This window comes from Hyla sarda, unplaced genomic scaffold, assembly GCF_029499605.1.
Source record: "Hyla sarda isolate aHylSar1 unplaced genomic scaffold, aHylSar1.hap1 scaffold_1387, whole genome shotgun sequence".
NCBI lineage: Eukaryota > Metazoa > Chordata > Amphibia > Anura > Hylidae > Hyla > Hyla sarda.
The window spans coordinates 1-12,916 of NW_026608016.1; the positions used below are offsets into that span (position 1 = coordinate 1).

At 37.3% G+C, this 12,916-nt stretch overlaps 1 protein-coding gene across 3 annotated transcripts in view; it reads left to right on the forward strand.

Moving 5' to 3' along the window:
- The first annotated feature begins 5,620 nt into the window (after positions 1 to 5,620).
- LOC130306681 (zinc finger protein 569-like) overlaps positions 5,621 to 12,916 on the forward strand; it is a 37,811-nt gene continuing 30,515 nt past the window's right edge. Inside the window, exons 1-5 of one of the 3 annotated variants that reach the window (XM_056552116.1) lie at positions 5,621 to 6,169; positions 6,555 to 6,734; positions 9,207 to 9,401; positions 9,841 to 10,008; positions 10,566 to 10,692. In XM_056552116.1, the coding sequence (XP_056408091.1) occupies positions 6,092 to 6,169; positions 6,555 to 6,734; positions 9,207 to 9,401; positions 9,841 to 10,008; positions 10,566 to 10,692 (748 nt within the window). In that variant the 5' untranslated portion in view covers positions 5,621 to 6,091. Of the gene's footprint in view, positions 6,175 to 6,554; positions 6,735 to 9,206; positions 9,402 to 9,840; positions 10,009 to 10,565; positions 10,693 to 12,916 lie in introns of all 3 variants that reach the window. The other 2 variants (XM_056552117.1, XM_056552118.1) reach the window with 2 other exon arrangements.

Consider the following 12,916-nt stretch of genomic DNA (forward strand, 5'->3'; position numbering starts at 1 on the left):
TATATATAATAATTCTCTATAATAACTGAATGTATATAATGTATAGTGAGGACGGCTCGTACTTTAACACTGTACTATATATATATATATATTCTCTATAATAACTGATGTATATAATGTATAGTGAGGAGTTGTATACACTGTACTATATATATATATATATATTCTCTATAATAACTGATGTATATAATGTATAGTGAGGAGTGTATACACTGTACTATATATATATATAATATTCTCTATAATAACTGATGTATATAATGTATAGTGAGGAGTGTATACACTGTACTATATATATATAATATTCTCTATAATAACTGATGTATATAATGTATAGTGAGGAGTGAATACACTGTATATATATATTATATATATATATATAATATTCTCTATAATAACTGATGTATATAATGTATAGTGAGGAGTGTATACACTGTACTATATATATATATATTTCTCTATAATAACTGATGTATATAATGTATAGTGAGGAGTGTATACACTGTACTATATATATATATATATAGATATATATAATATTCTCTATAATAACTGATGTATATAATGTATAGTGAGGAGTGTATACACTGTACTATATATATATATATAATATTCTCTATAATAACTGATGTATATAATGTATAGTGAGGGAGTGTATACACTGTACTATATATATATATAATATTCTCTATAATAACTGATGTATATAATGTATAGTGAGGAGTGACCGTGTAATACACTGTACTATATATATATATATATATATATAATATTCTCTATAATAACTGATGTATATAATGTATAGTGAGGAGTGTATACACTGTACTATATATATACTATATATATATATAATATTCTCTATAATAACTGATGTATATAATGTATAGTGAGGAGTGTATACACTGTACTATATATATATATATATTCTCTATAATAACTGATGTATATAATGTATAGTGAGGAGTGTATACACTGTTATATATATATATATATAATATTCTCTATAATAACTGATGTATATAATGTATAGTGAGGAGTGTATACACTGTACTATATATATATAATATTCTCTATAATAACTGATGTATATAATGTATAGTGAGGAGTGTATACACTGTACTATATATATATAATATTCTCTATAATAACTGATGTATATAATGTATAGTGAGGAGTGTATACACTGTACAATATATATATATATAATATTCTCTATAATAACTGATGTATATAATGTATAGTGAGGAGTGTATACACTGTACTATATATATATAATATTCTCTATAATAACTGATGTATATAATGTATAGTGAGGAGTGTATACACTGTACTATATATATTATATATAATCTCTATAATAACTGATGTATATAATGTATAGTGAGGAGTGTATACACTGTACTATATATATATATATATTCTCTATAATAACTGATGTATATAATGTATAGTGAGGAGTGTATACACTGTACTATATATATATATATATTCTCTATAATATGATGTATATAATGTATAGTGAGGAGTGTATACACTGTACTATATATATAATATTCTCTATAATAACTGATGTATATAATGTATAGTGAGGAGTGTATACACTGTAATATATATATATATTCTCTATAATAACTGATGTATATAATGTATAGTGAGGAGTGTATACACTGTACTATATATATATATATATAATCTCTATAATAACTGATGTATATAATGTATAGTGAGGAGTGTATACACTGTAATATATATATATATTCTCTATAATAACTGATGTATATAATGTATAGTGAGGAGTGTATACACTGTACTATATATATATATATATATAATCTCTATAATAACTGATGTGATATAATGTATAGTGAGGAGTGTATACACTGTACTATATATATATATATATAATATTCTCTATAATAACTGATGTATATAATGTATAGTGAGGAGTGTATACACTGTACTATATATATATATAATATTCTCTATAATAACTGATGTATATAATGTATAGTGAGGAGTGTATACACTGTACTATATATATATATATAATATTCTCTATAATAACTGATGTATATAATGTATAGTGAGGAGTGTATACACTGTACTATATATATATATATATAATATTCTCTATAATAACTGATGTATATAATGTATAGTGAGGAGTGTATACACTGTACTATATATATATATATATAATTCTCTATAATAACTGATGTATATAATGTATAGTGAGGAGTGTATACACTGTACTATATATATATAATATTCTCTATAATAACTGATGTATATAATGTATAGTGAGGAGTGTATACACTGTACTATATATATATATAATATTCTCTATAATAACTGATGTATATAATGTATAGTGAGGAGTGTATACACTGTACTATATATATATATATATATAATCTCTATAATAACTGATGTATATAATGTATAGTGAGGAGTGTATACACTGTACTATATATATATATATATAATCTCTATAATAACTGATGTATATAATGTATAGTGAGGGGTGTATACACTGTACTTATATATATATATATATATATATATATAATATTCTCTATAATAACTGATGTATATAATGTATAGTGAGGAGTGTATACACTGTACTATATATATATATATATAATATTCTCTATAATAACTGATGTATATAATGTATAGTGAGGAGTGTATACACTGTACTATATATATATATATATAATATTCTCTATAATAACTGATGTATATAATGTATAGTGAGGAGTGTATACACTGTACTATATATATATATATATATATATATATATATATATATATATAATATTCTCTATAATAACTGATGTATTATAATGTATAGTGAGGAGTGTATACACTGTACTATATATATATATAATATTCTCTATAATAACTGATGTATATAATGTATAGTGAGGGAGTGTATACACTGTACTATATATATATATATAATATTCTCTATAATAACTGATGTATATAATGTATAGTGAGGAGTGTATACACTGTACTATATATATATATTCTCTATAATAACTGATGTATATAATGTATAGTGAGGAGTGTATACACTGTACTATATATATATATATATATATATATATATAATATTCTCTATAATAACTGTATATAATGTATAGTGAGGAGTGTATACACTGTACTATATATATACATATAATATTCTCTATAATAACTGTATATAATGTATAGTGAGGAGTGTATACACTGTACTATATATATATATATATAATATTCTCTATAATAACTGATGTATATAATGTATAGTGAGGAGTGTATACACTGTACTATATATATATATATATATATAATATTCTCTATAATAACTGATGTATATAATGTATAGTGAGGGAGTGTATACACTGTTACTATATATATATATAATATTCTCTATAATAACTGATGTATATAATGTATAGTGAGGAGTGTATACACTGTACTATATATATATAATATTCTCTATAATAACTGATGTATATAATGTATAGTGAGGAGTGTATACACTGTACTATATATATATAATATTCTCTATAATAACTGATGTATATAATGTATAGTGAGGAGTGTATACACTGTACTATATATATATAATATTCTCTATAATAACTGATGTATATAATGTATAGTGAGGAGTGTATACACTGTACTATATATATATATAATATTCTCTATAATAACTGATGTATATAATGTATAGTGAGGAGTGTATACACTGTACTATATATATATATAATATTCTCTATAATAACTGTATATAATGTATAGTGAGGAGTGTATACACTGTACTATATATATACATATAATATTCTCTATAATAACTGTATATAATGTATAGTGAGGAGAGTGTATACACTGTACTATATATATACATATAATATTCTCTATAATAACTGTATATAATGTTATAGTGAGGAGTGTATACACTGTACTATATATATTATATATAATATTCTCTATAATAACTGATGTATATAATGTATAGTGAGGAGTGTATACACTGGTACTATATATATATATATATATAATATTCTCTATAATAACTGATGTATATAATGTATAGTGAGGAGTGTATACACTGTACTATATATATATAATATTCTCTATAATAACTGATATATATAATGTATAGTGAGGAGTGTATACACTGTACTATATATATATATATATATATATATATATATATATATATATATATTCTCTATAATAACTGATGTATATAATGTATAGTGAGGAGTGTATACACTGTACTATATATATATAATATTCTCTATAATAACTGATGTATATACTGTATAGTGAGGAGTGTATACACTGTACTATATATATATATAATATTCTCTATAATAACTGATGTATATAATGTATAGTGAGGAGTGTATACACTGTACTATATATATATAATATTCTCTATAATAACTGATGTATATAATGTATAGTGAGGAGTGTATACACTGTACTATATATATATATATATATATATATATATATATATATATATATAATATTCTCTATAATAACTGATGTATATAATGTATAGTGAGGAGTGCATACACTGTACTATATATATATAATATTCTCTATAATAACTGATGTATATAATGTATAGTGAGGAGTGTATACACTGTACTATATATATATATATATATATATATATATATATAATATTCTCTATAATAAATGATGTATATAATGTATAGTGAGGAGTGTATACACTGTACTATATATATATATATAATATTCTCTATAATAACTGATGTATATAATGTATAGTGAGGAGTGTATACACTGTACTATATATATATATTCTCTATAATAACTGATGTATATAATGTATAGTGAGGAGTGTATACACTGTACTATATATATATATATATATATATATATATATATATATATATAATATTCTCTATAATAACTGTATATAATGTATAGTGAGGAGTGTATACACTGTACTATATATATACATATAATATTCTCTATAATAACTGTATATAATGTATAGTGAGGAGTGTATACACTGTACTATATATATATATATATATAATATTCTCTATAATAACTGATGTATATAATGTATAGTGAGGAGTGTATACACTGTACTATATATATATAATATTCTCTATAATAACTGATGTATATACTGTATAGTGAGGAGTGTATACACTGTACTATATATATATATATATAATATTCTCTATAATAACTGATGTATATAATGTATAGTGAGGAGTGTATACACTGTACTATATATATATAATATTCTCTATAATAACTGATGTATATAATGTATAGTGAGGAGTGTATACACTGTACTATATATATATATAATATTCTCTATAATAACTGATGTATATAATGTATAGTGAGGAGTGTATACACTGTACTATATATATATATATATATATATAATCTCTATAATAACTGATGTATATAATGTATAGTGAGGAGTGTATACACTGTACTATATATATATATATATATAATCTCTATAATAACTGATGTATATAATGTATAGTGAGGAGTGTATACACTGTACTTCGGGCTCCTCTTCCCCTCCAGCTGATCCAGTTGTCTTCTCTTCTCCTCCAGCTGATCCCGTTGTCTCCTCTTCTCCTCCAGCTGATCCAGTTGTCTCCTCTTCTCCTCCAGCTGATCCCGTTGTCTCCTCTTCTCCTCCAGCTGATCCAGTTGTCTCCTCTTCTCCTCCAGCTGATCCAGTTGTCTGCTCTTCCCCCCCCCAGCTGATCCAGTTGTCTCCTCTTCCCCCCCCCCCCCCCAGCTGATCCAGTTGTCTCCTCTTCCCCCCCCCCCAGCTGATCCAGTTGTCTCTTCTTCTCCTCCAGCTGATCCAGTTGTCTCTTCTTCTCCTCCAGCTGATCCAGTTGTCTCTTCTTCCCCTCCAGCTGATCCAGTTGTCTTATCTTCCCCTCCAGCTGATCCAGTTGTCTTCTCTTCCCCTCCGGCTGATCCACTTGTCTCCTCTTCCCTTCCGGCTGATCCAGTTGTCTTCTCTTCCCTTCCATCTGATCCAGTTGTCTCCTCTTCTCCTGAATGACCCCCAAGGATGGACAAGGACAGGAATGAGATGACTAAGAGAATATTACACTTCACCCTGGAGATCCTCCACCTGCTGACCGGAGAGGTGAGGTGACCCATCTACATTTCCACCATTGTTGTCCCCCCATCTACATTTCCACCATTGTTGTCCCCCATCTACTTTTCCACCATTGTTGTCCCCCATCTCCATTTCCACCATTGTTGTCCCCCCCATCTACATTTCCACCATTGTTGTCCCCCATCTACATTTCCACCATTGTTGTCCCCACATCTACATTTCCACCATTGTTGGCCCCCATCTTTGGCCCCCGCTCTATGTTCTGGATGTCTCTTTGTAGGTGAGGTCTCCAGAACTGACCCCAGTATTCCAGATGTGCTCACTAGAGCTCTATACAGGGGGCACAATCTCCTCTTTGTAGTGGGGGAGGAATACTGGGGTCAGTCCCCTCATTGTCTCTCTCCATACACAGGATTACACCATAGTGAAGAAAACATGGGGGGAGTGTGTGGCCCCCAGCAGCCATCTCCATGAGTCAAGAGGATGGAGCAGGGCCCGGGGCCCCATCACAGAGCCTCCACCTCACTCACTGATACATGAGGAGAAGATCCTAGAACTCATCCACAGGATCACTGAGCTCCTGACTGGAGAGGTGACCCTGCTGGGACATTATACAGTAATGGAGGGGTCTGGTGATGACTGGAGAGGTGACACTGCTGGGACATTATACAGTAATGGAGGGGTCTGGTGATGACTGGAGAGGCGACACTGCTGGGACATTATACAGTAATGGAGGGGTCTGGTGATGACTGGAGAGGTGACACTGCTGGGACATTATACAGTAATGGAGGGGTCTGGTGATGACTGGAGAGGAGACACTGCTGGGACATTATACAGTAATGGAGGAGTCTGGTGATGATTAGAGAGGTGACACTGCTGGGACATTATACAGTAATGTAGGGGGTCTGGTGATGACTGGAGAGGTGACACTGCTGGGACATTATACAGTAATGGAGGGGTCTGGTGATGATTAGAGAGGTGACACTGCTGGGACATTATATAGTAATGGAGGGGTCTGGTGATGACTGGAGAGGTGACACTGCTGGGACATTATACAGTAATGGAGGGGTCTGGTGATGACTGGAGAGGTGACACTGCTGGGACATTATACAGTAATGGAGGGGTCTGGGGATGACTGGAGAGGTGACACTGCTGGACATTATACAGTAATGGAGGGATCTGGTGATGACTGGAAAGGTGACACTGCTGGGACATTATACAGTAATGGAGGGGTCTGATGACTGGAGAGGTGACACTGCTGGGACATTATACAGTAATGGAGGGGTCTGATTACTTAAGAGGTGACACTGCTGGGACATTATACAGTAATGGAGGGGTCTGGTGATGACTGGAGAGGTGACACTGCTGGGACATTATATAGTAATGGAGGGGTCTGGTGATGACTGGAGAGATGACACTGCTGGGACATTATATAGTAATGGAGGGGTCTGGTAATGACTGGAGAGGTGACACTGCTGGAACATTATACAGTAATGGAGGGGTCTGGTGATGACTGGAGAGGTGACACTGCTGGTACATTATACAGTAATGGAGGGGTCTGGTGATGACTGGAGAGGTGACACTGCTGGTACATTATACAGTAATGGAGGGGTCTGATGACTGGAGAGGTGACACTGCTGGGACATTATACAGTAATGGAGGGGTCTGGTGATGATTAGAGAGGTGACCCTGCTGGGACATTATACAGTATTGGAGGGGTCTGGTGATGATTGGAGAGGTGACCCTGCTGGGACATTATACAGTAATGGAGGGGTCTGGTGATGACTGGAGAGGTGACACTGCTGGTACATTATACAGTAATGGAGGGGTCTGATGACTGGAGAGGTGACACTGCTGGGACATTATACAGTAATGGAGGGGTCTGGTGATGATTAGAGAGGTGACCCTGCTGGGACATTATACAGTATTGGAGGGGTCTGGTGATGATTGGAGAGGTGACCCTGCTGGACATTATACAGTAATGGAGGGGTCTGGTGATGATTAGAGAGGTGACACTGCTGGGACATTATACAGTAATGGAGGGGTCTGGTGATGATTGGAGAGGTGACACTACTGGCACATTATACAGTAATGGAGGGGTTTGGTGATGACTGGAGAGATTACACTGCTGGACATTATATAGTAATGGAGGGGTCTGGTGATGACTGGAGAGGTGACCCTGCAGGGACATTATACAGTAATGGAGGGGTCTAGTGATGACTGGAGAGGTGACACTGCTGGGACATTATACAGTAATGGAGGGGTCTGGTGATGATTAGAGAGGTGACACTGCTGGGACATTATACAGTAATGGAGGAGTCTGGTGATGACTGGAGAGGTGACACTGCTGGGACATTATACAGTAATGGAGGGGTCTGGTGATGATTAGAGAGGTGACACTGCTGGGACATTATACAGTAATGGAGGGGTCTGGTGATGATTAGAGAGGTGACCCTGCTGGGACATTATACAGTAATGGAGGGCTCTGGTGATGACTGGAGAGGTGACACTGCTGGGACATTATACAGTAATGGAGGGGTCTGGTGATGACTGGAGAGGTGACACTGCTGGGACATTATACAGTAATGGAGGGGTCTGGTGATGACTGGAGAGGTGACACTGCTGGGACATTATACAGTAATGGAGGGGTCTGGTGATGATTAGAGAAGTGACACTGCTGGGACATTATACAGTAATGGAGGGGTCTGGTGATGATTAGAGAGGTGACACTGCTGGAACATTATACAGTAATGGAGGGGTCTGGTGATGACTGGAGAGGTGACACTGCTGGGACATTATACAGTAATGGAGGGGTCTGGTGATGATTAGAGAGGTGACCCTGCTGGGACATTATATAGTAATGGAGGGGTCTGGTGATGATTAGAGAGGTGACACTGCTGGGACATTATACAGTAATGGAGGGGTCTGGTGATGATTAGAGAGGTGACACTGCTGGGACATTATACAGTAATGGAGGGGTCTGGTGATGATTAGAGAGGTGACACTGCTGGGACATTATACAGTAATGGAGGGGTCTGGTGATGACGGTATCATTGTGTGTCAGGTTCCTATAAGGTGTCAGGATGTGGCGGTCTATTTCTCCATGGAGGAGTGGGAGTATGTAGAAGGACACAAGGATCTGTACCAGGACATAGTCGTGATGAAGAATGACCCCCCAGGGGTAGATGAGGACATAATCCACATGACTAGGAGGACACTAGACGTGGCCCTAGAGATGATCCACGTGATATCTGGAGAGGTGAGTAGTTTCTGGTGACTTTTCTCTCTAGTAATAATCAGGTGATGACTGGAGAAGTGAAGTCTGGTGAATCCGTCCATACACAGGAGAGAACTGCTGGGGAACAGTCAGTGTCACCTATCTCCTTCAGTGTCGCCTATCTCCTTCATTCTTCCCTGTACACATGTGAGCTCGAAACGGTGGAGACTGAGTGTGTTCTGTATTGGGAAATGTAAGTAAGATGCTGCCAGACACCCCCAGAGGAAATTATCACCCCCGAGAACTAAACAATAGAGCGGTTAATATCCAGAATGTCCAATTCTTTAGAGCCGGGAGCCCTCCATACACATTAGACAGTAGTAGGGCCCACACATTACGGGTTAGTAACCTATACAAATATGTAACATATAGAGTCAGTGATTTACATTATATATAGTGATAATTTTCTCTCCATATACAGGATTACATCATAATAAAGAAGTTGTCTGAAGAGATTGTTACCCCCCACGTGACAGGAGGATGGAGCAGGGCCCGGGGCCCCATCACAGAACCTCCACCTCACTCACTGATACATGAGGAGAAGATCCTAGAACTCACCCACAGGATCACTAAGCTGCTGACTGGAGAGGTGACCCTGCTGGGACATTATACAGTAATGGAGGGGTCTGGTGATGATTAGAGAGGTGACACTGCTGGGACATTATACAGTAATGGAGGGGTCTGGTGATTAGAGAGGTGACACTGCTGGGACATTATACAGTAATGGAGGGTCTGGTGATGACTGGAGAGGTGACCCTGCAGGGACATTATACAGTAATGGTGGGGTCTGGTGATGATTAGAGAGGTGACAATGCTGGGACAATATACAGTAATGGAGGGGTCTGGTGATGACTGGAGAGTTGACACTGCTGGGACATTATACAGTATTGGAGGGGTCTGGTGATGACTGGAGAAGAGACACTGCTGGACATTATACAGTAATGGAGGGGTCTGGTGATGATTAGAGAGGTGACACTGCTGGGACATTATACAGTAATGGAGGGGTCTGGTGATGACTGGGAGAGGTGACACTGCTGGGACATTATACAGTAATGCAGGGGTCTGGTGATGATTAGAGAGGTGACACTGCTGGGACATTATACAGTAATGGAGGGGTCTGGTGATGATGGTATCATTGTGTGTCAGGTTCCTATAAGGTGTCAGGATGTGGCGGTCTATTTCTCCATGGAGGAGTGGGAGTATGTAGAAGGACACAAGGATCTGTACCAGGACATAGTCATGATGGAGGATCACCGGCCCCTCACATCACAAGGTAAGAGGAGACATATATTTATTTATAACATTTGCAATAAGAAATAGGAAATAAATCACAGCTCTGGGCTCATTACCAATCCGTGGAGGGAAATGGATGACAGAGACAGATAAGTGGAGCCGCCATCATCTCGTACCGTTAGATCTAATCTAAGAAAGATACAATCGTTATAGGGCGCAGTCTCTGAGGGCGCAGAAACAGTCAGATAATGAGCCACCCCAGAGAGTAACTCGCCCCAAAACAAAAAGACATACACAGACACACACGATTCACCACCCGGAGTCACCCCCCCCCCCCCCCCCCCAACATCAAGGGGGAAATCCAGGAGGCACAAGACATCTTTGGGCAATCTGCCAGGGATATCAGTCGGGGCCTCCAAAAGCAACAGGGCAGCCATATTTTATCAAACGTGGACACTTCCTACTCCGGTATAAGGGACATATTTATTTACCCTGCTGATCCACCTAGACAGGGGCAGGGGGTTGGGGTCTTTCCAGGCCATAATCACTATATAACGGCTCAGAAAACGAATTACAATATGTCTATAGGAACCCGATTCCACCTCATTAAGGAGACTTAACAGATGAATCTCTGGGGTGAAAAGGTAAGTGGTCAAAAAGTGCATCACTTCTCTCCAAAATGGCACCACACAGGGGCAAGTCCAGAAGGCATGAAGAAATGTCCCGACCTCCACCCCACAGCGAGAACAGACATGAGAAGAGGAGACACCAATCCGTTTCAATCCCCCAGAGGTAGAAAATAAACGTAAGATAAAATGGGATTAAATCAGCCTGTCCCTGGCACCAACCACGGTGGAATTATACGTCCACTCCACCTCCCCCCTATTCTAGGGATATCTTCCACCCACCTCAGCTAAAGCAAAAGGGCTAAGCCCAATAAATTGCAGCAAGGCATAAGCTTGAGTTAGGGGCTTGACAAGATCCGTGGTCCCCAAGACCATCTTCACCTCGGAAGAAGCTGGTGTTATATCCAGGGAGCCAAATTGTGTCTGCACCACATGTCACAACGGAGATACATAAAAATCGGCACTCCGAGGGACATGAAAACGGGACAGCCCTAAGGTGTCCCCCAGGCCAAGGTAAAGTCCCCAGAAACATCTAGGTGCGTGCGGGTTGGAGCTCTGGGACTATTATATAGCAGCCGGACTCAAGAACAGAACCAAGGCCCAAATCCCAACACTCGTAACGATCCATAAATACTGCCACTCAATCAAAGTCCTTTATATACATCTAGACTGACTACGAACCCCGGAGAGACCTCTTTCCCAGCAGCAGCAATAATCAGGTAGAGTCTACCGACATTAATGTCAATGGCTTTATTGGGCATAAACCCGGATTGGTCAGGATGAAGCTGAGGCTATGATCCCGTTCAGTCTATTCACCAAAATTTTAGCCACAAGTTTAATATCAACATTGAGCAACGAAATAGGACAATATGAATCTGGCAAAGTTGGATCCTTCCCTGGCTTGGGGAGAACCACAATCTAGGCTCCCGCATAGAATCAGGGAGGGCACAAGGTCACAAGCTGGCGTAAAGAGTTTCAAAAGGAATGGGACCAGCCTCTCTTCATTCAGCCAATACCAATGCCCCACAATACCATGTAAACCCGGTGTCTTCCCTGGGGGTAAATGGCGTATAGCCTGTGCCACATTCTCAGCCAAAAAGTGTTGAGCAGGAGTTAACAGGTGAGAGACAAACCTTCCAGAAAAGGCAGGAGCTCAGCTGGTACTGGGGACCCTAGAGGAGAGATTACTATAAAAGCTCTTGAACACTGCATTAATGGCCACCGGATCCGTCACCAGGGGACCACTCCCCTCTGCAGTACAAGGAATTGATGCCACCGGCCGGCTCGCCTTTACTAGGTAGGTGAGCAATTTACCATTTTTGTGTCCAAAGTTCAAAAAGGGCCGCCTCCCTATTCACCAGCTTCTTCTGTACCCTTTCTTTCTGTAAAACCAATAGGAGCGTTCCTTATCCAGATCTCGGACCACCTCAGCTTTTAGAGTGCTAATCCCTGACCGCAAGGCTCTCTCCCTATGTAAAAACCCCTTTGTCCCGTCACTCCTGCTATAAATGCCACCCCGGATGCATCTGCCAGATTTTGGAAGAGGAGCGAGGCCCTAAATTAAGGGTAAGTATAATGGCAGAATGGTCTGAGATCCCTCTACTAGGGTACATGATGTCTCTTACCCTCGGTAGAAGA